The sequence below is a fragment of the Toxorhynchites rutilus genome, chromosome 3 (genome assembly GCF_029784135.1).
Source record: "Toxorhynchites rutilus septentrionalis strain SRP chromosome 3, ASM2978413v1, whole genome shotgun sequence".
NCBI classification, from domain to species: domain Eukaryota; kingdom Metazoa; phylum Arthropoda; class Insecta; order Diptera; family Culicidae; genus Toxorhynchites; species Toxorhynchites rutilus.
The window spans coordinates 157,938,184-157,965,663 of NC_073746.1; the positions used below are offsets into that span (position 1 = coordinate 157,938,184).

General features: G+C 36.2%; 1 protein-coding gene across 3 annotated transcripts; it reads right to left on the reverse strand.

Annotated features, from left to right (window-relative positions):
- Nucleotides 1-11,879: 11,879 nt before the first annotated feature.
- On the reverse strand, nt 11,880-26,772 carry LOC129775294 (UPF0430 protein CG31712). Of its 3 annotated transcripts, none has more exons than XM_055779857.1 (5): nt 26,483-26,772; nt 25,680-25,827; nt 25,415-25,615; nt 16,983-17,066; nt 11,880-12,578 (listed from the first exon to the last, which is right to left on the reverse strand). In XM_055779857.1, the coding sequence occupies exons 1-5, from the start codon at nt 26,626-26,628 to the stop codon at nt 12,420-12,422; spliced, it is 738 nt and encodes a 245-aa protein (XP_055635832.1). In that variant the 5' UTR covers nt 26,629-26,772; the 3' UTR covers nt 11,880-12,419. The 3 variants fall into 3 exon arrangements, with proteins under 3 accessions (XP_055635832.1, XP_055635834.1, XP_055635833.1); XM_055779859.1 differs by having other exon boundaries at nt 25,680-26,246; nt 26,483-26,536; XM_055779858.1 differs by having other exon boundaries at nt 25,680-26,325; nt 26,483-26,497.
- Between the last annotated feature and the right edge of the window lie 708 nt (nt 26,773-27,480).

A 27,480-nucleotide genomic window follows, 5' to 3' on the forward strand; every position in this document is an offset into this window, starting at 1 on the left:
TTTTACAGCGCATGAGAAAAAAGTAGCAAGTTTTTTTTCCGCGTAAAATGCACTTGAAAAATAAATTGAATAGACTCCATATGACCTAAATTGAGACGAAAAGTTTTCTGCTTCCGTCCTAGTTTTAGACGAATGAAGTGTTCAGCACCCTAATTGTGGTAAAAGGAATTACAATTGCTAACAAGAGAAAAACTACCATGAAGATGCTCTAAAATCCAAACATAGTAAAAATTAGAATACTAATTCTGATATAAGAAGAAATAACAAAAATGAAACATTTTGGTTCGTGACATGTTCTGTTTATTTTTCAAATGATGAATGTAACGCGAAAAATATTTTTTGGAAATATGTAATTATTTTCTGTATATCCTCTTTCAACGTTATTCGTTGACACATTCAATTTTGTACCATTTGAGTAACTGACTGTTATGCCTGATATGTGAACTTCTTATCTTCCTGGCTACCAATACAATCAAAGTTTAACACAAGCAAAACCCGTGAATCTTCCCACCTTCTATTTTTCATCTCGGTGTCCCCATATGTTATCGACTCGGGTATCAAATATGAGCTAAAAAGTAAAATGGCTTCCAGAATGAAAGAACGAGAAACTTCAGGATCTCACGTCACTCGCGGCGCAGTATAAAGGAAAAATATGGAAAAAAATATATTTTCAAACTCTCAGGTAAGTATTGAATCCAATGTTAAGTTTATTCAACTCAGGATTTGTATCACAATTCCCTTAACACATTACGCGTCAGATGACGACAGTGACGACAATTTTCTAATAAGTTTCCTACTGGTCGGTGGGATTCATGAGTAAATAGGAGAAAATCCAAATCGGAAGCCCTTTTTTCGACACATTTAAAAAAATAGTTATCGGGACATTTAACGATGATTCTAACAAGATTGCTGGTGTGAATATTCTCCCGTCGGATGCAGTGGGCAACTTATAGACGAAGAATTTTTTTTTCAATATATTGCACTGAATAGCAACCTCGTAGCCCTTAACGTCATCGTGTTTTCGCAGCGCATTTGTACTTTGAACATTTTGGAAAATGTTCCTTTTTACGGGAAATAGATAATCGGAGAGAAATAATTATATTGCGTTCATATTTCTCCAGCGCCAACAATAAAAATAACAGCAATAGTTTTCGTTTGTAAGAAAAAGCTTGCCGGTCATGAGTTAAATAATAGAGAAAAAAACCCACACCCATAGATGGATGAAGGTTTTTTTCTTAGATATTTCCTGTGCTTTTCCATCCCGGAATGTAAAACTGATGCAGCGTATATGTATATTTGTCAATAAAAAAGGTTTTTAGTCGCAGTGTGTTTGTGCTTGCAAAAAAGCACAGAATGGAAAATGGAAAATTGTAAAAAAAAATCTTGAACAAACAAACGGTATGTTGCGGTATCAAGTTTATTTCAATTTTTATGGATGTTAATATAGAGATGAACTTATTTTTACTAAATAATATTATGGTCACGGTGTACAAAAGACTATAGATTTTATAGTTAATCATAAATGTAGCTAGGATGAGTGGGGCCCGTTTAGTATGTTTAAATCTCACTATCCACAGTGTTTTTTATTCTCTCTGTATTATATTGGTGACTTTCAATAATTTTGACTGGTTCGTCACTTTACTTCCAATTTCGACAGAAGTGAGAATTGAATACGTGACTTTTAGCGTGAGAGGTATGGATGCTAGCACTACGCCAGATCGCCTGCCTATCCACAGTGTACTTTTTGCTTTAACGGTAGATTGCCCAAGGAAGTCATTTTGACTGCTTTTCAATTTCAATTAGAAAAATAATGATGACACATTATGATACAATTTCTTAAAAAGTTGTGGGTTTTTGTATCACTTATTCATAAACGTATTAATAAGTTGTACAAAAAGTCACAGGTTTTTAAAAAAATATGTCATAATGTCTCATCATTATTTTTCCAATTGAAATTGAAATACAGTCAAAATGGCTTGCTTTGACAATCTAGTGTTGCAAATCACAAATTCAAATGAAAATATCAATTCAATATTCATATATAATATGATCATTCGAATAAGCATGGACGTAGTAAGGAAATGGAAAAGTTGGGATAGGAGGGTTGAGATTGTTACAAAGAATACAAAATAAGTGAAAACCTTTGAATTCGATAGGATAGTTCAAGATGATTTTTTGGATTCTTAAAAGATGTCTAATTAGCATCTTCATATGTTACGATATTATGCAGCATAAATTTGACAGAACTTGTTTGGCAAATTATTATTTATTTCGATTAAGAACAAATCCATGAGTAACAATGTCCATTGGAGTGCCAATGAAAATGATACCTTGTCTCAAGCCTCGGCTACCCAAAACATAGCACCGTTAATGTTGATTCCCATAACCATGTCATCGAACTCTCCTTGGCGTTCAAAAAGCTCACGCATGTAAAATAAATAAATACTCCAGATCGAAAGTTCCAATGGGAACGTTACTATTAGAGTTATTAGAGTTCTTCTTCTTCTCCAATGGCACTAACGTTCCTAGAGGAACTTCGCCGTCTCAACGTAGTATTACTTGCGTCATTTTTATTAGTACTTAGTTGAGATTTCTATGCCAAATAACACGCCTTGAATGCATTCTGAATAGCAAGCTCTAGAATACGCGTGATCACAGTGCAAGTCGAAGGAAATTTCTTTGACGAAAAATTCCCCCGACCAGAACGGGAATCGAACCCAAACACCCGGCATGTTAGTTATGACGCTAACCACTCGGCCAAGGGAGCACCAAAAATTTGTTAGAGTTACCTATACCTTTTACTTACCGCCAAACGGCTAGAACAGGTAACAATTGACTACAGGTAACAATCTAATTGACAAAATACAGCACATTTCGTTTATTTCCCGGATAAAAAAGCCGTTCAGATTCAAAAGCATTACGGTATTGCACATCTTTGAGTTGCGTTAATTTGAAATTCTCTGAAACTTCTTAAATGGCAATAAAGTTTTAAAAGTATCTTTCCCTTCTTAACGCAGTATAATTGCGTCATTTCATTGGTACTTAGTTGAGATTTCTATGCCGAATAACACTGACCTTACACTTACGTAATAAATTCCTTTCACGAACAATCCCCCGGCCAGAACGGAAATCGAACCCGAACCCGCGGCATGATAATGTGTGCTGGAAACTTATTGATTATACTCTTAATAACTTGACAATACTTAGAGTAAGTCACCCCATATCACACGATAAGCCCAGGATTTTACACGACGTAAAGCAACAAGCATCATTCAGCAACGTGTCTTATTCAATTAACCATCGTCTCCTGAAATCGAAAATAGCTCGCATCCAGAACATATCAAGGCCAAATTGAAACTATATTATAAAATGAAGTCGAACGATTTCATGATATGAATAAAACCAATTAATCTTTTTAATGCATTTTTTTAAAATTTAATGAGAAATAAGTTTTCCCACAGCCCTATATAAACTCAGTAATGCATTTAAATTTCCCGTCCAACGCGGACGGCGTTTATTCGCGTTCACCTTGCATGCATCTACCATCCTGCACTGGCTGCTCAATGCGAACTAATCGTTTGCCTCTCTGTGAACTATCCGAAGTAACTCGGTCCAAATTCACGATCGCAAATAATCATGACCGCTCGTTTTGCCGAGCGAGTCAAACTTTTATTGCCTCGGAGAGGGATGCGAATGAGTGTCTGTTGGAATAGATGACGCTATGCATCAGAGCGAGTGAGGAAGGGAAAAGATGGGACTCGCCCACTTAGCTTTCGCTGAGGGAGATGTGGGGCGATCGACAGTCACACATGAAGGAACAAAATAACGCAGCGCGGGTAATGCGGGCGCTACACGTTTCGTCCAACGTTTCACTCGAATGTTGGACTCAAACATTTGACTCGATAAATCGTCAAATGTTGTGACGAATGTGCTGCTACACGGTGAAGTGAATTTTTGATTCAAAGCAATCGGCCCAAACAATCGGCGAGTATTTGGATCGAATGTTTATTGTTTTTATTTACCATCGAAAACGTTAGGAAACTGAATGACGATGCGAGTATTCAAATTGCTGCCGTAGCAATTGTACTGATATCGGGCTGTAAATTAAAAATGCTTCAAATCAACATTATCAGAATGCAATATTTCGCCGAACTTTGAGAATAAATTTCACAGTTCCTTCACCTGAAACTTGTAAACAAACTAATCTGTCAAAGATAGATTCGGACGAATCGTGTAGCGGTGTATCGAATGTCATCGAGTGTCGAATCAACGAATGACAAAAATCCTTTGATTCGTGTCACTCGCGTTGGAAGGTAATCCACAACGAACGGATTACCTTCCAATGCGAATATTCGACACTCGACATTGGAGGATCGTAGCTCGTCAGTCGACTATCGTGTAGTCGAATCATCGAGCGTCCAGCATCCGAGGGTGTTCGTAGCATCGTGTAGCGCTGGCTTAACCGATAGCAGACGAGTGGCAGTCTGAGTGGAAATCGATGCGAGTGTTCCGATGCCTGGTCGTGACTCTTTATTTTTGCAGTGAATGTACTACCAATTGAACGGAAATGACGTACACTCTGGAAATAATAACTCATAATCAACTAATATATATAATGGATCGTTGCTGCTCTAGCTGCGGTCCTATCTAACCGGCCGAACAATGTGTGTAAAAAAGGGAGACTTTATATCCCTACCATTCGACGTTATATCTGGTGTTCCACAAGGAAGGACCTTTTATTTTCCTGCTGTACCTCAACGACGTCAACCTGATTCTAGAATGTAAGAATCTTTTCTATGCGGATGACTTCAAACTTTTAATGTGCGTGGAAAATTACGAAGATGAAGCATTTCTTCAGAGACAGTTGACAACTTTTGCAGGATGGTGTAAAGCCAATCTTATGTTGCTCAACGTTTCGAGGTGATCTGTTATCTCCTCTTGGTAACTATCAATGATAAAATTCAAATACGAGCTTTTTGGTTCTGTGCTAAATAGACCCACAAACATCGAATAATTAGAAATTTTTCTACACTCAAAATGAACGTTCCGAGAAAATTATGCATACGTGTTCTTCAAAACTTTCTAAGCTCTTGGTTTCACTTTCGTATCACCGAACATTTCACCCATACTGTTCTCTGATTCACTCGACCTTGGAGTTCTTGAAGTTTAGGGTTGCATGGTTGCGTGGTCGGGCTAGGTCCTCCTTCCCCTACTTCAAAATAGTTTATACATAAAAAAAATCGTGGTATTCTAACACAGGATAACCCTTGACTTTCATGGCACTAACGTTGGCACTTCTGCCGTTTCACTTTAGGTATTATTTGCGTCACTTTTTATTAGTACCTAGTTGAGGTTTCTGACAAGAATACGCGTGACCGTAACGAGTGAGTCATAAGTAGCGGGGCTAAATCCATGTAAAGTTTTCCGTCACACGCGCTATAGAGAAACAAACATCTATGTGTGTTTTTTTGACGTAGAACTACGTCTTTCATTAAGGGTGCCAAATCAGAAAACAGGTCACGTTTTTATGAAATAAAGTTAACGTTAATAACTATTTTTGCCGCGAACGGATTTTGGAGATTTACATATCAAACGAATCGGAAACTCCCTAAGATTTGTTTGATATACTATACATTACAATCCCATAGTCTGTATATGGTTTAAATTGATGCAAAATGGAAGCATTCCCATTTTCTCATACATTTGTTCTGTCCGTTCGTGTGCTTTCTTGAACAGTGCTTCAATAACGAGCAACTTATCGACGAGCAACGAAGGAGAAATCGTAAGAGTAAAGTCTCCGTGAACAAAGGAAAATAAGAAGAACGAAGGGGAATATTTGCCTAGAGTATAAACAGTGGATCTCACTGAGGCAAACCATCATTCTTCGTGAGGAAATCGAGTGAACAACATCGTTGCTAGGCGAGCTGGACGGCGAAGGATCGAATGCCTTTCTCAAGGCAATGGGGATGGAGGAGTAATATGATGGATAAAGTAAAGTTTTCCAAGGGCCTTCTTGAAGGTTAGAGACGAATGAACTGAAGAAGTTTAAAGTCTCAAGCAAAGAAGGAAGGCAAACTTTCAGTATCGTTTTGTATTCAAAGCAATAAATATCGCTTGTTCTTTCTTGTTTTGCGTCATTACATGTCTTCGTTTTGGATTGAGCTGTGGAAGCGACCAAATTACTCACTCGTTGATGTCTCTGGCATTGCAATCATTGCATCAAACTGACGCCATTGCATTAAGGTTCTGAGCTACACAATTGTGTGGGGAATCATCAAGCTAGGCTATCGTCAGCTCACCAAGAAAATAAATGTTCTGAAATTTTGTCAGTGATTTGGTTTCGCATGACGGTAGGAAAACTCTCTCCACAAAGGATGACAGCTAAGCTAATCTAGACTGGCAATATTAACAGAAAGGGCTTCTGTTGAGAAGAGTGCAAAACGGAGATAAGTGTGTGTATATTTAGCTGCTTCAAGCCATCTTATATGGATATTTGTGTGCGTACGTGCGTGCTTCATAACCCGTACGTAAAAATAGTGCATCTTCGCTACGCTGAAACCCCATTTGTATCTGCTACCGTGTGCATTGGCCATGTAACGATGCAACAATCGCATATTTTTTTATGCTATGATTGACGATTGTTTTGTGTTGCAAATTATGCAGTCGTAATGATAAATATAAACAAGGAGGGAAGATAGCGGGAGGGAAATATTTACGCTAGGTTTTAGTAATGAATCTCTGCTGAGCCTTTTTCCAAGCAGTTAACATTGTTTGTTTTCTGTCATCAATGCATTGAACTGACGCTATGGCGAAGCAGGTGTTAAGGTTGTGCACAAAAAAAAAGGGGAATACTAAGTTATTCAATAAGTTATATTAAGTTATTAATTTATTTAGGCTCGCGTACCAGCCGCAAAACTGCTTTCATTTAGGATTGCATTTGCGCTAATCTTGATCATAATCAAGCAGTGCTACTCTTTTCGAGGTTTTTGAGATTAACAGATAGAGTTTATTTCGTTTATTTAGTCACCAAGAAAGTAAATGTCGTTCTGGAATGTTGTATGTGATTTGGTTTCGCTTGCCAGTAGCAAAACTTTCTCCACTAAGGTTTACAGCTGCGCTTATCTCGAGCATGTATTGTTCTGTGAGCACAAGAATGAATCATCAAACAATTATCGTCAAATGATTTTACAATAAAAAAAACATTTCAAGGCGACCAAACTGGTAGAATGGTTATTTTAAAATTTTCGTAGCATTATAAAATAATATCCGTAGTTATAAAACAAGCGACTTGAATTTAACCACAGCGTAGTCCTACGTCAACAATGCGGCCGTGTCTTGGGGACAACCTCCTATTTTTTTAATTTGTACTCGCTATATGTTCCCGAAAACATAATCCTACGGAAAAACGTATCGATAATATAAATATTTTCAAACCTTAAGGTGAAGGTGGAACGAAGCCATTGTAGTAGTACAGGGCGGACTCGATTATATACAGTCTTCGATTACTTTTCACTGTATATAATCGAGTCAAAAAAAGTTTTTTATTCGTTCTTTATGCATATATGTTTCGTTTTTTGAATATAAAAGAATTTAATTTCTGATTCATCCCATTGAAGTCAGAAAACACCTTTCTCACATGAAAAAAATAAATTTATCTAGAACCTCTCAGTGGGTGATAGACGATCATATTTAATGAAAAAAAAATCCTACGCATATGATCGAATTTCAACAATGAGAGAGTTATAGTACTTTTTTCTGTTTCGGACTCTCAAGTTACTCAAGTTACCTCAAACTGGCTCTTCATCAAAAAGTACGCTACGGAAGACGATTCTGTTGCTTCCATTTGAAAGATGAGAAAATCTAGTATAGGATATAGTAGTGGAACATTTAAATTAGTAGATTTAAATAACATTTCGGAAGTGAAAACTTTAAAGTTAGTGATTTTTAACATGTTATTATTAATTTTATTCAGAAAATTCATATTAAAGTTGATTGTTTCTATCAATTAAATTAAAGCTCTCTAACCGGTCTACAATTTGTTAATTGACACCCGATTTCTATATATCTTAGTTTCGCTGCAATATAAACAATTCCTGGTAGAAATTCAAGCAAAATCTTCAAAAATCACTATTTTTACCCCACTGTACATATACTAGCCACTTAAATTTCACTTCATTGTTGAAAGGTTACATTTTTGCTTGAAATAAGTTATATTTGAAATGTAACAAAACATTATTTTTTTTCAAACTGTATATAATCGAGCCCAAAATTGTGAATAATCGAATCACATATAATCGAGTCCGACCTGTATAGGTAAAACTACGTGTATTCATGGGGTAATAGTGTTTGTGAGAGAAGAGCAGTTTGTTTTGATTTTGGAACGTAAATAGATCAATTCACATATCAGACTGTGTGGCGCTTCACTGACACGAGTCTTAGAATACATAAAAAAAAATAACAATTCAATACTGAAGTAAAATGTATGAACGATGTGTTCCGATGAACAAATGTAAATATGAATGTATATAGAAGGTGTATTTGCATATGAAGTAAAATTCTGATTATACGCGAGCGTAACATGAGCAAATTTATAACACATGCGAATTGGCGCTCTTTTGGTATTAACAAGTTCTTCCGCACAGTGACTCGATGTTGATAATTCCTTAATATTTTCATTTGTTGATCGTATTTTTTTCTTACATATTCACGTTGGAGAGATTTAACCCTTCTCTTCGTTGGTCGAGGCACTTTGATTGAGCGCCTTTTCGTTGTTTATTTTTGGCAGTCGTGGCAGTCCTCCGAGCTCTGCAATACAATTTCTTTAAACAATGTTTAAGTTGCTATAACTTACATTATAGACCCATTAAACGTAAAAATAATAATTGTATTGATATCAACACAATTTTATTGTATTGATTTTCATGACATGAAACGCTTTGACTCAGGAATATCATTTTATTGAGTGGTTTTTATAGCCGTTTCGATGATGTTGTCTGGCATCTGTGTCGGAAAAATAACGATGCTTTCATCAACACAAACAAAATCATTGCGGAAAATTGAAAATTTAACTTTCAGAGCACTAGCTCGAATTTTCCGACGTTTTTCATTATACTATCCGACTGCAGATGAAAATTTAATATCTTGTGAGTAATCCATTAGAGTTTGGTTGATATTACTTCATGGAAAGTGTGCGAAAGTAATCATTTTCTTCACACTTTTTTGCAAAATTATTGATTTTGGTGGGTGAGAGGGAGATGAAAGAAATGAGCGCCATTGTGGCAGCCATTTGTGGCTTCCTTCCACCTTCACCTTGAAACAAGAACTTACAAAGCAAAATGGGTTTTGACGGCATTATGAACGCAATTTTGAAATTCAAATTAACTGTTCTTTAGAGAGAAAAGGATAAACTGTGTTCATTCATTATTGTAATGTAGTCGATGACATAGATTTTTGTATCTTTTCACCTTAGATGGAACACGAGAAAGCACAGAATCCCGCTACATATGAATTGTAAAATGAGTGTCATTCAGACTGGTTGAAATGCTATATGAATATATCATTGACATGAAGCTATAACTAATATTCTGCCCATGTTTGTATAGGAGACGTAAACAACCAAATGAACAAAATCGAATTTTTCGCTGTTTCGCATTCTACACAATGTAATACGTTTGCTCAACATGCAAACAAACATTTTTTGTTCGAAAACATTTGAGCAATTTTGAAAAAACGTTTTCGAGAAATCACTGTTTGTCCGCATAACAGACGTAGTTCCATACAGCTTTCATACATCGTTCGAAAATCAACAATTGTCAGTATTATGTGCTCTAAGCTAAATCTACATTTGAATCACATTCTTTGTAGAGTCCAAACATGTATGTCACGATAGTGTCTTATTACTTAGTGTTTCCTAATAGATGAATACAAGAAACCATTGAAACGCTGCTCATATAATTACTATTTTCTGTACACGATGAACAAAGAGAAGCAATTGTGTTTTCTAATGTCATAATTACCTAAATTTCTGCATTTGAATCTTCAAGTAGATAATGGAACAATCAGATCAGTAGTAAAATTAAAATAATATTGGTTCTTAGCATTATACCTCCTCGGATTCAACATTGAATTATTCCACATACTCAGCGTTTACTCATACCGTTGGAGTAAGTCACTCTACCATGTTTATGCGATTAATCGTGATATCGGTAAATCATGTTGCTAGTATTACCAACATTGCAGATTGCTTTTACAAATTCAATTAAATGAAAAAACACGAACATGTTGTTCTTATCATATCCCAGAGTATTTTTCAGGAAAAGAAGTACTATCATAGACTCGCAACAAATCAAGAGCACCTTTTCCAGACATTTCACTAAATTTCTTCCAAACCTTTTCGATTTTATCCGATAACAACTGAAACTACCGACGGAGACGTTTTGACTATTATCGGAATTGTAAATACTAACGCTACAAACAGAGCAACCTGGTGATTACGTCTAGCTATGCGGACAAATGTTCATTGAAACAATTGATTGTCCGCATGAATAGACGCAAGCGTTTTCCAAATGGAAAAAAATATGGCACCTAGGCCCTCTTTTTGCCGATAATATCCTTCAACTGGACAGATAATTTCATCGGAAATTTGCATGGTTATGCTTGTAGGCCAAAAAACAACAAAAATGCGTTTTCCCAACACTAATGGTGTTGTCGATTACGTCTCCTATGCAATCACGGGCAGTATTGGACCGTCATTTCTAAAAATCTTACAGATTCTTGATTTCTAAAATATCTGTATTAATACAGATTATTCTGTAGATATGAAAAAAATAAATTTAAAAAATCAGTAAGTATTCATGTTAGAAAACATTGAAAAACTGTGTTCAAGTGTTCAACGGAGACTAATGAATCGTAAGATTTAAAGTCTCCGTGAACAAAGCAAAAAGAAGAAGGAGAAAAGTTCAAAATAGTCCTACGCGATGATACTGCCTAATTGATTAATTCCACCACGGCAAGCGACGATTTATGATCGAAAAATGTTTTCGACCAACTCCCGAAAATGTCGAACAAAACAAAATGAAAGTCGTGTGTCACTGCTACCCTGCAAGGATCGTCCGCACACTAATCATGAGAAAGAAAAACTTTGCGAAATGAATGCCAAGCATGAAAAAGCTTTCTCCAAGATATGACATATGGCAAGCGGCTTACCCATTCTGCCACACAAAGTGTACATCAACAATAATTAACCAAATTAGTTGGCAAGTCGTTCCCTCTGGAATGCACGACGCTAATTCAGGTTGGCGTCTACTTGTTTGGCTTAACAAAATGTGACGGAACCTCCACCATTGACTTTCGTGGAAGACGCACAGGGCGAAGATATCTGTATCATACGGCTTCGAAACGAAAACACGATTTTGTGAGTTACTGCAATTACAAACTATTTTTATTCAGTGCTTGGAAAATTGGAAAACTTTTATTTCACTGTGTCTGTGTGTATGTTTGTTTTCTTTGCTTCTGGATTGGCTTGCGCGCCGATGTTCCGCGTTTGGCATACCGGACTCAACAGAACTAGGAAATTGATCGCTCAGAATAGTTTGCTAGCGCGGGTTTGAGTACTATGAACTTTTCATTCATTGCATGGCATTGTTTTCAGTGCGAGAAAGGGTATGTATTTATATTGGTAATAAATGGACTACTTTGCGCCCGATAACTCCCACATGTCTCAATTGCAAACTGTCTCTCTTTATCGAAACAAGAAATCTCTCATGTAACAGAATAAGCAAATACGGTAACATATAAGAACAGAGATTTGCGTTACCATATTGTGTTCAATGTAATGCAATACTATTGTGTAAGATCAATAAGTTATTTTTTCAACCTGATTCTTTGAGTCTTTAATATTCGTTTTTATTATTTTCATAAAAACAACCGATCATGAGTCTAGCCTAATTATTAATCAAATACACCATTGATAAACAAAAAATAGAACATACCCAGACGGGATTCTGTACATTTTTTTAAAATGCGATCTGCTATCGTTAAAGATTACCCATGCTTACAGTCTTTACAGAATATCAGTTCAAAAAAACGGTGTACTCTTTAACAATAGCATTATCACAACAAAAAGATTATAAATATTGCAGGAAGATCAAGGTCCCCTCCAGTGGAGAGAAATCTACCGAAAGGTGACTTTCATAAACATCACGATACGTGATTTACAATATTGTACCATCCGCTGCGCGTGAATTACTAGCTAGCAAATCTATGAACTAGTGTTTAGTAATTTATACATTGAAAGGAAATGTACGTCTGCACCCACAATCCGGTACCCTCTCGTTTCACCGCACAGACCAGACAAAACACATGGCGCTGTCTCACTTTTTCACTGTTATCAGTAAACCCACCCACACACACACACCTGTTCATGGTTTTAGCGAAAACGATAGCTTGGGTCGAGAATTGTTTTTACCCAGAATCATTCTCTGTTCTTCCTTGACACGCTTCTCTTGCTCTTTGCGCATCTTTTGACGTTCTTCGTCCATTTTTCTTTGCTCTTCAATTATCGCCAGTCTTTCTTCGGCCTGTCGGAGGGAAACAATGGTTGTTTAGTTCACATGATATGTTGTATGATTGCAATTCCATTAAAAAAAAGTTCTACCGAGATAAAAAACTGCTCCGATTGGTTCAAATGTTGTATATTATATTGAGTTGCCCGAAAAGTAATTGTCGATTTTTTCGTTACAAATAAAATACATTTTTTGTACACAGAATGAACGCTTCATGCTATAGAGCAATAAATGCTATAGAGCAATTCCAAATGAAATCGTCCTAAAAATGCAGATTTTAAAAACATGTATTTTTGATTCGAATGAAAATTTTGTGTTTCCGATATGAGTTTTCACATCAATTGGGATTTTTTTTTTTTGACCAAGTGTAACTTTTGAAAAGGGCGTATCGATTTTAGCAAGAGAAATTTTTGATTTAATTTATATCTAACTATGAGTCGTACCGAAATATGATGTTGGATTAAAGAGGCTTTAAACTTTTCAGGCGAACCTCTAATACCGAAATAGTGTCTTAGAAAGGGTTATAGAGTATCGATGTAAAACGTGAAAAAAATATTGCTATTTTTTTTATTCACAAGCTTTAATTTGCAATAAAAAATAATTTAAAATATGTCATGTAGTCATTTAGAAAACTTGATGAAGCTTGAAGAAGAGCTTTTTTGTTTTAAATCGCATCAGGATTCATAATTTGTGGCTAAAAATGATTGTTAACATACAAAAATTCGAAGTTTCGAAAATTCATCAAAATTCGATGTGCTACAAAGTTCGTCAAAAATAGTTTTACCATCTTGGACTAATTTTTTAAATTTTCCGCATGATCAATATATAAATCATTTTAGTAGAAATAAAAAAAATACATAAATTTCAAAAAAATTAAAATTAAAAAAGACAATAAATTAGAAATGTTTTTTTTTCAAATATCTCGAGAATGGCTGCATTTAGAAGGAGATTGACAAAGAGCTTTTTATTTTAAATCACATCAGGAATCATAATTTGTAGCTAAAAATGATTGTGAATATACAAAAATTCGAAGTTTCGAAAATTCATAAAAAATCGATGTTCCACAAAGTTCGCCAAAGTAGTTTTACCATCTTGGACTCATTTTTTAAATTTTCTACATGCCTTCTATTTCATATGAAAAAAATTTAAAAAATTTAAAGAATACATATTTTATATATTGCCAAATTATAGTTTTTTTGTACATAAAAAAGAGTACTCATTTTTTTTCCTCAGTGTATATTTTTTCACGTTTTAACATCAACATATCAACTCTGTTAAAGACACTATTTCGGTACGACTCAGAGTTTTTGGGATATAAATTATCAAAGATTTCTCTTACTAAAATCGATACGCACATTTCAAAAGTTACACTTGAGTCAAAAAAATCCCAATTGCTGTGGAAAACTCATATTTCCTCCAACCCAAACGAAAAACAAACTTTCATTCGAAACAAAAATACTCATGTTTTGTCATTTGTCGATTTTATTTGAACTTGCTCTACTATACAAGGATAATTTGTAACATTAATGGAAAAAAATATATTAAAAATTTTTACATTCATTTAAAAAAAAAGTTTTCAGAACTGCCTTTTTATTTGCGATGCCATAATTATTTATAGAACAATTATTCATCAAAAGGCGGAGAGGAAATTTTTCATTCAAACAAAAATATATCTTTATTGAAAATTCCTACACTAACGTTATAGGAATCAAATGAAGCTAGTTGATCAGGCTAATTGAAATTGCTTTGGTTTAAGCTTTAAAATGGTGTACATCACATCTTTACGCGTTTATGTGTATTATGCACAAGAAAAAAATATTTGTATTGAAAAAATAGGCAATTACCTTTCGGGCAACCCAATATTTGACGAATCTCACGCCAACTCGACTGACCATTGGCAGCAATATCTCAGTTTACAGGGAAACGTTGTGAGTGTAAAGACACTGGTCATTTAAGCAACTTTGCATATTTCAAATATTCAAAAAAAAAAAATAGACTAATTTCTGAAAAGGGTCGTTTTTTTCTTATTTTTTTTACAAAAAATTACAACTCAGACTCTATAATATCTATTTTGTTTTTAAGAAGTTGTAGGAAATTGTTTAAAATTTCATGAAACATTTTGAAAAACACATTGGAAAAAAATTATTTTACAAATTAAGTTCATTTTTCTCAAAAACGTCATTTTTTTAAATTCACAAAATCAATTCTATGAATAGCCCTTACAATTTCCAACGAGCCATCCACACATCACTTTTATAGGGAAAAAGTTTTTCTAGCAAAAACTTTTCCATGTTTATTTTTTAATTTACAACTAATCCTGAAATCAAAGAATCAAAGAATGCAATTTATCAATATTTTGTTTTGATTTTTTTTTCATTTCCTTTCAGTTTTTTATGAAAATATAAACCATTTCATATGTTCCATTCCTTGACCCAAAATTCGTGGGTATTATAGTTTTTAAGTTATAATTTTTGTAAAAAATTGAGAAAAATAACTTCGGCCCTTTTTAAAAAAAGTAGAAGGTCTGAGCTAGACGGAGGACTGTGATTGTTCAGAACAGTTGTTTTTTTAAATGTGATCTTTTTCATCGTGCAGAAATCTGTTAGTTTAACTCTTTTGAAATTCCAAATAGTAGCCCTGAAAAAGGCCGATTGTTATATGTACTCGTAACCATCAAACGGCAACGAACAAAAAAAAAGAAAATTAGTTTCTGGCAGGAAGTTCAACTGAAAATGAGTGGAATGTTAGATGAAGTATATGTGGATCGGTAATCAAAAAAAAAAAAATTATCGTCATTGATACCATTGAATATGAAGGGAATAAATTCATCGAAAATATGAATGTATTCATTATATGAGTTCGCACTAGTGCGAACGGTTGATGTGATTTCTATAAATCTCATCATATTTCTTCACATGAATATATCAAAAGTCTAAACCCACTGTAAGATGTTCGTTACCCCGTCATATACAGAAGTCATTCGCTGAATGGACTTATCTAGAACAGTGCGTACGTTAACTGGGCAGCAAAGCAGTTATGTATCAATAATAGATGTCATCTTCAATTTGAAGTATTGATCTTGCTGTTTTGCAATCCAGTAGCGAGTAAAATTTGATAACTGTATTGATTTTCCGGCCTAATTAACGAACGATCACTACTTGGGTGGCACTTTCCTCGTTGCTTTCATAAACACCCCTATTCTGTATTTTGATCGATTCGAAATATTTCGAGTTGTTTTTTTGCATTTCGTTCGATCTGCTTCTCTTCGAACGATAAATGGGCAAAACATTCGAAACGGGGAATGCAAAACTATAACTCGAACGAAATACACATTCGGTGTTTACGTTCGAAAAAGGTCTTGCTAATTTGTTTGATAGAACGAATTATTGCACACAATTTTGTGTTGCATACAACATTCGTGGGATCGAAGTTGAAAGAAAGAACGCATAATACAGTAATCGTTCGCTAACTGGTCCTGGTTTAACTGGTCTGCTGTTTAACTGGGCGAACGTTAACTGGTCTTTGGACCAGTTAAAAAGCAGAATTTCGTAAACAATCTACGCCATATTCAAATGGAAGATTTGCTGTGAGGGGCATTCGAATGTAATTTAAAATGTTATGAGAATAGACATTATTTTCGCACGACAAAAACATTGATGAAACTACAGAAAAATAATTTTCTCAAATCATATGTCATACCTGTTATCGCACTCAATGCGAAACATCCATTGGAATCCTTTTATTTATCCAATTACAGGAACAATGCGAATCAAACAATTCATTGAAGTTTCCCTCGATTTTATTTGACGTTTAACATGCCGGACCAGTTAAAACGCGAATGTCGATAAGTGGTCTTCCCTTTTCGCCCAGTTAGTGAATGTTTACTGTACATGGTTTACCTCCTCATCCGCTCGCAAAACATACCTCTTTCATTTGTTAAATTGCTCACATGTTTTATTATTTCCCCTGTTGATGTCTCAAGCGAAAAAAAAACTGGATAAATTTGTCTAATGATATATATTAAAACATATATCGTAAGAACGATTCTGAGTAATATGCATTTGAAAACTCTTAATAAACGTTACATTTTTCGTAGAGTTACCCCCCTATATAGAAATCAAAGACGTAGTCAATAATCTAATTTTTTTTAGATACTTCAAGTATGCAAAGTTGCTTAAATGATCAATGTCTTAACACACATAACGTTGCACTGCTATTTGAAATGGTGCTGCTGCCGAAAGTTCTTCAAATTTCCCCGTAAAATAGATATTTGAGGCGCAGTTTAGAATTTTTCCTAATGAAATTGGTGCATCCTAAGGACGAAATAAAAAGGGTCTAAAGCACACAGTATGGGTAAATTAGGAGCAATTTTTTTGGCATTTTTTCATGGAATTGCAGATATGTTGGACGATGACTTACCAATTTACGCTGGGCCTCTTCTATTTTCCGATTGTTCTCGGCGATAATATTTTCGAGCTCCTGACGCTTTTTAAGCTCTTCCTCCTAGGGGAGAGAAAATATTATATCAGTGTCCACGTGTTATCACTAGCGGCAGGCGCAATCTCCTAACGACTTCATATCGGGATTGATATATCCCGAAATCTTCTGACTTGTTTGTCCTTAATGTCGTACGAAACTTGGAGTGCGTCTGCATTGATATAATAGTTTTTTTCATGTTTGAATTGGGGCTTTAATCCACTATGCATTTTTTACAACTAGTAACGGCAATGCTTTGCTAGAGCGAATGTCCAACAGGAGTCCGCCCTTTTTTCCTAATGGCACTGGTTCCTCTGCTGTCACACGCGCCTGACTTTTCAAATGAACGAATGAAAAATCTATCATATTCGAAAGTTCTTAGCAATTATTCGGTAAGTTCTACAGTTCGGTTAATCTATACTATAATTTTACTATCCGGTTAGGATAAGATATTACAACACTATTAAAGAAATTGTATAATGAACACCTTTTCAAAAACATAACTGTAACACAAACATGAAGATACGATGTCCTTCATATAAACGACTTGTAACAATCTTCACATGTTTTCCACATTGCGCCCGCCTGGAAACGACGGGCTCGGTCTTGTTGAGGGATAGCTGGAAACGTCCCGTGAACCAATCGTCTGCTATGGAATCGTCACCTGCCGTTGAGTAATACCCTTCTAATTCCATCGTAAGCAGTCGTGCTCGTAGGCGTTGAAAACAAAAATTTTGCACCAATTTTCACATCATATCTATGCTTCCTCTTTTACCATTTTGCCGTTGGGTGTGTTCACATTAGCGATTAATAAAAAATCATGGAATACCTGAAAAGCGTTGCCTATGAAGAAAGAAAAGGTCGAGATTCCATTCACCGTGAGCCCGGCGTGTGTATGCACACGTTTTGAGAGAATAATGTTTCACTTCGATGTCACATACAATTGATACAGACTATGTTTTGATCATTGATCAATCTTCGGTTTTTGGTTGAATACGAAAAACAGAAATTCACTTGTATTTGCTTGTCGGTGCAGACGACTAACAATTGAACAAGAACGATAAGTATTTTTTAGTGTTTTGAACTATAAACAATTGCATGACGTTTTGGCACAATAAGAGGGTAGGAGCAACGGCTCTTTTTCAATTGAGTAATTTGCACTAAATCCATATTTTCAGCATAAAAAATTGGCCTTCGAAACAAAAAAAAAACCTTAAAAAACAACCTGGAAACTGTTCTGTCTAGTCCGAATCTGTTGTTAGAGATGTGCCATCCGCATCGCAAATCTGTTTTTTGGCAAATCCGTCTAGTTGAAAATGTACTTCGCGTCGGTTTTCATATTGTAAGGTGGAAATTGTTTGTGATTAAATCCGTGACTCGAAAAAATCGGAAAGAAAATAAAAGGAACAGAAATAACCGCACAGAGAAAAAGGTGATGTCACAAATAGCCTAGAAATATTGTGACGCGGGAAAAACATCATGGGTATGAAAACCTCACAGATAAAAACCGTGAAATTTATAAGAAACTTTATTCAGGGTGACCACTCAATTTCAATTTTTGAATTCCCGCTTTTTTCCCGACTTTCTCCCGCATATATTCACGAAATTACCGGCTCTCAAAAATCAAAATTTAATAATATTGTGTTGTTAGCAAAAAATTTATTTTTGAAATTAGAATTGCAAAAAATATGTTTACATTATTGTTTCCAAATCCCGCATGTGACAAAAATTGGACGGTGTATTTCTCAGCAACAGATTCTGGATTGGATGTAGGGTTCAGGAGATACAGACGGGATTGTTTCTGGAATATATGCACCTGGGACCTGAAGCGCTTTAAACGTATAAGATCCACGCCACGCCGTATAAGATCGAGCATGTCCCGGACACCCTCTATGATCAGTTCCTGAGTTGAACCAAAAATCCATAACGCGAGTCTTCTATGCGATCGAAATTCTACAATTAATTCGATGTAAGTCAAATTAACCCAACAAACAATCATTAGCTGTTCTTAAACTGGTCGGTTGAGAAATGATCGAACAATAGTATTGAGTGCTTAATAAGACGGTATGCTGGACTATATGTTGTATAAAAGTTCATTCAGACCATATTGGAGCTCTTGTTCAACCATTTATATTCAATTGGAAAATACGCCAGTGAAAAGTATTGAGGATGCTTTATTTGTTCAACAACTCATGAAAAAGCTGAACAGACGCAATTTAAGCAATGCATCTTTTATTCAATTATTTACACCCTGCCCTACTGACACGCAGAGGCGTCTCGTCCGCCTGTTCAAACTGTTCATAGGACAGGTAGACAATCTCAGAATAAAATGTATATTATTTCACATTTGTAACATGTATGAGGAATTATCGAGGGTAATTTTTTTGTGATTTCCATGTTACCCCGAATATCCTTATTATATTTTCTATTTTGGTGGAATTCAAGCCCACCGTGAAGAATATAATCTGATAATTACATTTGAATACAGTCCAACCCGCGCGCAACACAGCTTTAACGCTACGAAATAAGCAGTAATGACTATCGGGTTCAAACCATTCATCTGAACCCACCGTCATCCAAACATAGGGCAAACACTGTCCACTACGTATGGAACGATCACTTCTACTAATGCGCCGCCTTGCGTAAAAATGACGTTTTCGATTCACTATTTCTGCTGAACGAACCTATGAAAACGATGGAAAATACACACCACACTCTTCAGTGTTTGTTCGTAGTTGTCATCGTTTCCCTTTCTGTTTCTCTTCCTATTCCTGACGTCATTAAAATTTGAGAGAGGGCACGAGACCGCGTTGACTCCGTTGATGTGTGGTTTTAATTCGAGCGTTTTATTGATTTTGTTCATTCGACAACTTGAACCCGGTACATATAGTACACGTATGTCTGCTTACGTTGTAGAGACGAATGAACTCCCAGAGTTTAAAGTCTCTTTAATCCATCATCATCATCATCATTGCTTACGTTTCAAAACTTCCGCTGCATTGGCCGGACATGTGGATGAAATAGCTGCGTACTTTGGTCTTAATGCTGACAAAATTGTGGCCCAGAGCTATTATAGCGCTACTGTAATGTCCGGAGATAAATCTGGTGTGCAAACATTGGTTATTCACTGTCGCGCACACGTATTGAACTTGGTTTTGCTTCACTCGTGCACAAACAACAAGAAAACGTCAAGGTTTTCAATACGATCTCATCTCTTTTGGCACTTCTCTCGCAGTCGTCAAAACGTAGCGAGACATTGAAGTAATTTATGGAGACCAAAATAACAAATGTTTGCAAAAATAGATGATTTGAATTATGCACCTATCAATGAATGTTTGGGTGAGATTTACCTTGGCGACAGTGTCTTTGATGCTGTAACTTTTACTACATCCAGAGGTCCCCGCGCATTCATGCTTGAGTTCAACACTGTATATTTGCTAAATTATTTTCAAATATTTTGCACATACTGACTACCAAAATGAGCATTTGCTGCCAGTGTTTTAAGCTCATGTTCGACTGCTTGGCATTACATTTGACGCGTTCTAACGGAGCAAATGGTTTGATGGATCATCATCGATGCAAAGGTCGTACTTTTGAATCTTGACCTTGACCAAGTTTTATCTAGAAGCTGTAAAAGATTCTAACAAGCATCTGTCAAGGTGCTAAAGGACTAATTCTATTTATAGAAATTTGGTAGAAGAAAATAATGCAGTCAGACAATGATTTTCCCCCCTTGAACATTATTTTTTACTACAAAATTTCAGTACTTCTACCAAAACTCGGCATTTAATATCAGATTATTTTCGTACACATTTCTCGTGCAAAAAATATGATAGAACAAAGACAGTCCTAAATCGGACAATTCCTTTCTCGAGTTTTGCTCTTATCAACACATTCAGCGATCCATTTTTATTTATATAGATAGAAGACGATATAGGAATGCGTTTTATCACATTGAAATCCATTCACAATTTCGAATGAAGATCAATTTCGTTACCGCAAACTTCAAATGGACTAACAACGCTTGTCAATATGTAATTGTAACACATGCGAATTGAATTTTTCGAATTTTCCCATTTTCTTTCAGTTTTCCGAAAATTTTCAATGGTCATGTTTGGTTGAAATATATGCATTATTTTTATGGGACCTCCTCTCCACTCCAGAGGAGGAAGGGGTGTCATACCATCATAGAAACGTTTCGTGCCCCCTAAAACCTCCACATGCCGAATATAGTTCAGTTCTTGAGTCATGCAGAAATTAATTCTTCATTTGTATGCCAAACCTACTAGACCCCCCCCCCCCTTTGAGAGGGAGGTGGAGTGTCTAACCACCATAGAATCATTGATTGCGCCCTAAAACCTCCACATGCCAAATTTCGTTTCATTTGCTTGATTAATTCTCGAGCAATGTGGAAATTTGGGTTTCATTTGTATGGCAGTCCCCTCTTAGAGAGGTGAGAACTAACATAAGAACCTTCCCCGACCCCAAAAACCGCTACATACCAATGTTCATGTCGATCGGTTCAGTAGTTCCGACAATTTTTGGCGAAGACTGGATAAATAAATATATAGATATGTTTATAATCAGACAAAAATTCTTCATTTGACACATGTCAATTCCGAATCCTATCTGATAATTTGGAGCTGCAAAGTGTTAGATCTAAGAACTTCTTTTTTAATAGAGTTAACAAATGTTGAGTCGATTCCTTGCTTACAATTGTTAATATTATTTGACATAAAATATTCAAGCAAACATTCAACATTCACCACTGCCACTGATGTTACCCCAGACCGTATGTTGGACATTAACGTCGCATCCTATGATGAACTGTTCTTTAATTTGCAGAGCTGTTTCAGCGCGCCAGTTTCAAATAGAGGAACTTCAACGATGTCTATGGGGAAATAAGCCGAAACGACGATGATAACAGTATTCCCTCGGGTCGATGAAACCTCCAATTATATTGCCACGATGTATCTATTGATTAATTATATAATTGGTACAAACCTAATGTTACCCCGTGTTAGACTTGCTTCTTTTGGTGCAGTTTGTGTGCTTTCAAAAAGACACTGCTAGCTCCCTAGAAATGATGAAGGTTCACCTGAATAACTGTTTTATCCTGCATTTCGTTCGTCTTCATTTTCAGGGAGAGGCTGCTGGAACCCGAAAAAAATTAAGGTCCACGAGCTGTGCTTATTGCAGTGACGGCAGAAATACTGGGCCTGATTCTCGAATACACTTCACGGTGGAAACGGTATGAAACGTTTCCGCGATGATAACGGTACGGTTTCGACATCTGGATACGAGATTAGTTTCCCACTAAACTTATCATTATTATATCAAATTATCTTCAGATCAAATTTTTATATGAAATTATTATATCACATGAAGAAAACAAAGTTTTGTGCTCAACTCATTATTATATTCGACACTTCACTAACTCGTAAAACGTAGTTCAATGGCGTGCCGTTTATTTCTTTTCCACCGTGAAGTGTATTCGAGAATCAGGCCCACTGTGCAGGGTGAAAATTACCTAACTCATCTCCAATAATATCGGAGTAAACATACCAGCCGTATGGCACCCGCCATGTTTTTGGTGCCAACATCTCACACGTCAGAAGTATTTGTTTTCTTCAAAACAGCGATTCGCGTTGACGGTAGTGAGCATCGTTTACTAGTTTAGGGGAGCGTCAAAGAACAGCTGATTTTCAGTCGGAGTGAACGTTTTCAAAATTAAAATTATGAATGAAAATTAGCTTTTCCATATCAAATTAGTGGGCCTGATTCTCCAGCGCGAATGAAATGTGACAACAATGAACTCCTCAAAGTCACATGACCCAGGTCACCGTATCGCCGAAGGCGATTGCCCTGACGTGAGAGGTTCATTTTGGAGTAAAATACTCAATGAATTACAAATGGTGCAGTGTTCATTGAAATATATGTCAAAGCTTGTGTTTTTTGCAAAGGCTCTATGTATTTAATGTGTTTCATGAATATATATTTCTTTTATTTTAAAAATTTTCATTCCTTGTTACAAATATGTACAGGAAATAATTTCGTTCATCTTTATAAATGTTTTCCTCTTATTATAATTGATGAAAAATAATATCTCTGGCATAAGAAAACAAATAAAAATATATTTTCAAATCTGTTTTTGCATAGTCCCTTTGCATTAATATGAGTGTATGTTATTTCAATTGTTTTGATTTCGTATCCGTGTTTTGATTCCGCATTCGTTTTTTGACTTAGTGTCCGGTGCTGATTTTAGCGTAATTATTACTAAAAGTTTATCGGAAGGTTGACTATTCTTTATAACATTACAGTGAACATTAATGTTATAGTCGCCTCACATAAAAGTCATCAAGGTAAGATATATTTATTATCGCATTCAAATAAATTTAGAAGTTAAATTTTGTTCACAGACAATTAGCCGATAAAAATGATAGAGCTGTCAAGAATCTTGTAATTCCACTGTCCGAAACTGCGCTGTTATCGTTTGGATTCTCACTGGATGAGCCCGGTGAGCACGCATCTCGCATCTACCTTATGGTCAAGCTGGGTCTTGAAATGGATAAGCACAGATACTCCATCCGCAACTACTGATGAAGATGCTCCTCCACTAGTGGATGACACCGAGGATGCCCCACACATGGAAGAAGTTGATTAAACATATACGGTTTTTAACTACTTAAGTAGCTTTTCGTAATTTTTGAAAGTCTGATTTGTGTTTTTGGAGAAAGGAAACGGTATGCTGAATTGTGTTTCTCGTATCAGTTAGGGTCAACTATTGTAAACTTTCAATTTAATTTTGTACCGCGTTATAGCGGCTGCAGAAGATGTATATTCTCGTCATTAGTAATAGCATACCAAATACTTGAACTGTCTACATGTTAATAATAAATATAAATCATTTCAAAATTCACAGTTTAACTGGATTGCATTCGAAATTGCCTATTTTTTTCCGGAAATTTTCATAAAGTAGATGATGAATTCATCTTTGAATCTGCAGTAGCTATTGCCCGTTTGGAACGGCGAATTATTAGAGATCGTTCAAATCCTTTGGAAATGCCTAATTATATTTTTGGCTACCATTGCTGGTACTAGTCGATAACGAATGAGGATACGACTTCAAAAGTCACAAAATGGCATGTTTTTCCACTGCAATCGCCCACGGGAATTGAGTGAGTGTTCATGAGAGTTCACTCAAGGTAAAAATCTCACCACAGCCGCCTTCGGGAATTGAGTGAGGCAATTTTTCCGAGCTGTCACTTCACATTCGCGCATCAGAATCAGCCCCAGTATTCTGTTTAAATTAAAAACATTTTTGTTTGCAGGTGGGGAAAACGGGGGTCTCACACGAAAATTGTTTATGAAGACAACTTTATATTATAGAGAAAAAATAAGCAACAATGTTGGAATTGTATGACCATATGGATGAATGAAAGTCAGAAATACTAATAACTAAATAACATAATGTGAAAATTTTCATTCAAATTTTAAAATTTGAAAACCGGCTCCGTGTCTTCTAATCTGGTAAAGATTACACGATTTTGGGACCCAAATTATGGCTCTAACTTGAAGTCGCCACCAGGCGTCGACGTCATCGCGAATTACCAATTTACCACCATCTGACATATCGTGATATCGATGATGAACTTTTACAGCAGAGGGATAGTGAGATAGGCGTTGACGGTAGGTAGAGTGAGATAGCGATAATCGTGTCATACACCTGAAACATACTTCACAGATGTTATCGATGGCAAACAGAACCTGACAACCGTGGATTTGTCGAGTTATGTTGCAAATTGCTTGATTGTTCAGATAGCTTTCACTCGGTATCTATAATAGCAAAATTAAACCGATGAGCAAAATTCTTATCTACTCGAATTACATTATAGGGCCCAATAATATAACAGACATTATAAATGGGATTGAACAACTACTAACATATTACCAATTTTGAGTTCGATATAGAAAATCAACTATCCGATGATCCTTCTATAACAAGCATGGAGCCATTGGTTTTTCAAATTTCCTTGGCTGTAATATACATCCTCCCCAATTTAGAACACGCAATAGTTTATAGTTCAAAAACAATAAATTCGATGTAGTGGCGAAAACACATTCGCTCACTTCCACTTTGAACAATCAATGATGAATTCGTTGGCGGACACAACATTTCTGAATAACGAAAATGGGGTAATGAGGGCCATTCACTGTCACCGAATGCTTTAGAATTGTTGTGTAAGAAGAACAAATTGTGAATGAAAACGGTACTCCTACACCCCCAGAGCAACATTTGCCATGAGAAGTGTTGGAATACGTAAGGGTAACAGAGGCCGCCAAAGAGGCACGCAACTTGCGAAGAAAATTCTTACCTCTCGCCTGCGTTCTTCTTCGCGGGCTTGCTCGCGACGTTTCTCCAGCTCGAGCATCATTTCCTGCTCCATTTGCTTCTTGGCGGCTTCCACCCGCCTCTGTACTTCCGTCTCGATCTCGTCCTTGCGCTTCTCGAGCTCTTCCTCTACCCGCTTTTTTACCAACAGTTCAATCCGTTTAGCGGCTTCTTCCTCAATCATCTGAAACAAAGGATGAAAACTTAGCACGATCCAGAATGCAGAGATTAAACAGGAAAAACGGTACCTTCTGTTCGGCTTCTTTCTGTCTTCGTTGTCTCTCCATCTCGGCTAGCCGTTCAACCTCTGTCAGCTTCCGGCTTTTGGAGCTCTTCTTCCTATGCTGATGCCGTTCATCGCTACTACTATCGGATGACCCGGATAACGAGCGCTTCCTACAAATGTATTCAAATCCCCCGGAGCGGGATATTGAAGAAGAAAACAAAAAGAACGATATTAATGTTACAACCATCGAAAAATTGCTGATCCTGATAAACACTCAGAACCACTTCGAATTGTTCCCACAGTAGTTTGGTAGGAGATAAAAGGAAAAAGCTAATGTGTACACAAGAAACGCTCAGCAAAGCCAGTTTACACTTTGTTTATGTTTTGTTATTTTACCGTCAACTCGACTTCGTTGTATTCTTCTTTCGCAGCATACCTAACCCCAAATATTTCTATGTTGAAAAAAGAAGTGGTTTCAAGGCTACCTACTCTCTCTCTCCGGCTCTCGTTTTCAGCCGTGCGAAAAACGGTTCATGGTTTCGTCAAGCGCTTCCTTTGTCGGTATTCGAGCACGGGGGACCGCCTGCTCCTGCAAAAATGGAATTTCCGGCCGCGAAGCGACCAAAAACATGTCTTCTTTTTCCTTCTCACAATAATCAATCTAAATTCTGAATACACAATTTTTCAAGAATGTGAATTCGATGGAGGAAAAATTAAAGTTTGACATTCAACCACGATTGATAATTTATCAATAATAATCTGGTTAGCAGATTCGCTTTTATTTAGAATAGCCGAGCGGCATCAGTAGAAAATGCTTATTTTTACCTTGATTTGGAGCTGCGTTCCTTGTATTTGTCGTGGCTGCGATGGGATTCGTGTTTGCTATGCGAAGATGACCGAGATTTGCTTCGCTTCCGGTGCTTGCTCTTATGTTTTTTCGGCGTTCTGCTGCGAGACCGGGATCGACCCATTTCGGGGGAAAAAAATCACTTGCTCTGCACAAAAATTGGACACTAACTCTATCCCAAACGGATGCAAGTTTCCCTTGTTCGTCGCTAAAAAATGCACTTTGTGCGTTTTAACTCGAAGAGGTGAAAAAGTGATTTGACATATTGACGTATTTATGTAATGGACGAAAGCGGTGTGTGTCGCGGGTCGAAAAGCGGCAGCCATAAACATGCTATAAATTTTTCTCATAATTCGCGTTGGCGGCATTGGCGATCTAACGTACAAATCTACACCTAGGCGGCGCTGCGGTGAAAGTGATGATGGGTTTTCAATTTTGCCATGTGAGCTTATGGAAGGTTTGTAGTTCTTTCCATAAATTACAATGTTATAATCATAAAAGATTATTCGATTGCGATGAGTTTATTAGAAATTTAATTCTGCGCAATTTTATATATAACAGGTTATTTATTTACCTCTTTCAGTAGTGAAAACTATAAAAATGTTGACAATGGTTGAATTAAAGAAGGAAATTCGAGAGCACAATCAAACACAAGTAGAAAAATGTACGATTCCTGCATGAGAGAACTACCTTGGAAAGCCCGGAAGTAAAATATACGTGATTTGTTTTTGAGTTTTAGGTTACATTAGCATAATTTTCTTAGTTCAAAAATAAAATCCAGATGTCTCACCGATCGTTTAGGTTTTGCGTTAGATCGCCAATTGAGCTTCGTTTTATGGGTTTGGGAGCGTCAAAGTTAGTAATTAATTTTTAGGCTGAAAAAAAATAAAAAATTGAAATTATGAATGAAAATCAACTTCTCCGTATCAAATTACTATTCTACTTTAATGAAAACACTTTTTTTGCAGGTGTTGAG

Coding starts and splice junctions, on each gene's coding strand:
- LOC129775294 (XM_055779857.1), bottom strand. CDS start 26,628: ATGGGTCGATCCCGGTCTCGCAGCAGAACGCCGAAAAAACATAAGAGC. Junction 25,828..26,482: donor GAACGCAGCTCCAAATCAAG/GTAAAAATAAGC, acceptor ATACATTTGTAG/GAAGCGCTCGTTATCCGGGT. Junction 17,067..25,414: donor AAGAAGAACGCAGGCGAGAG/GTAAGAATTTTC, acceptor TCTCTCCCCTAG/GAGGAAGAGCTTAAAAAGCG.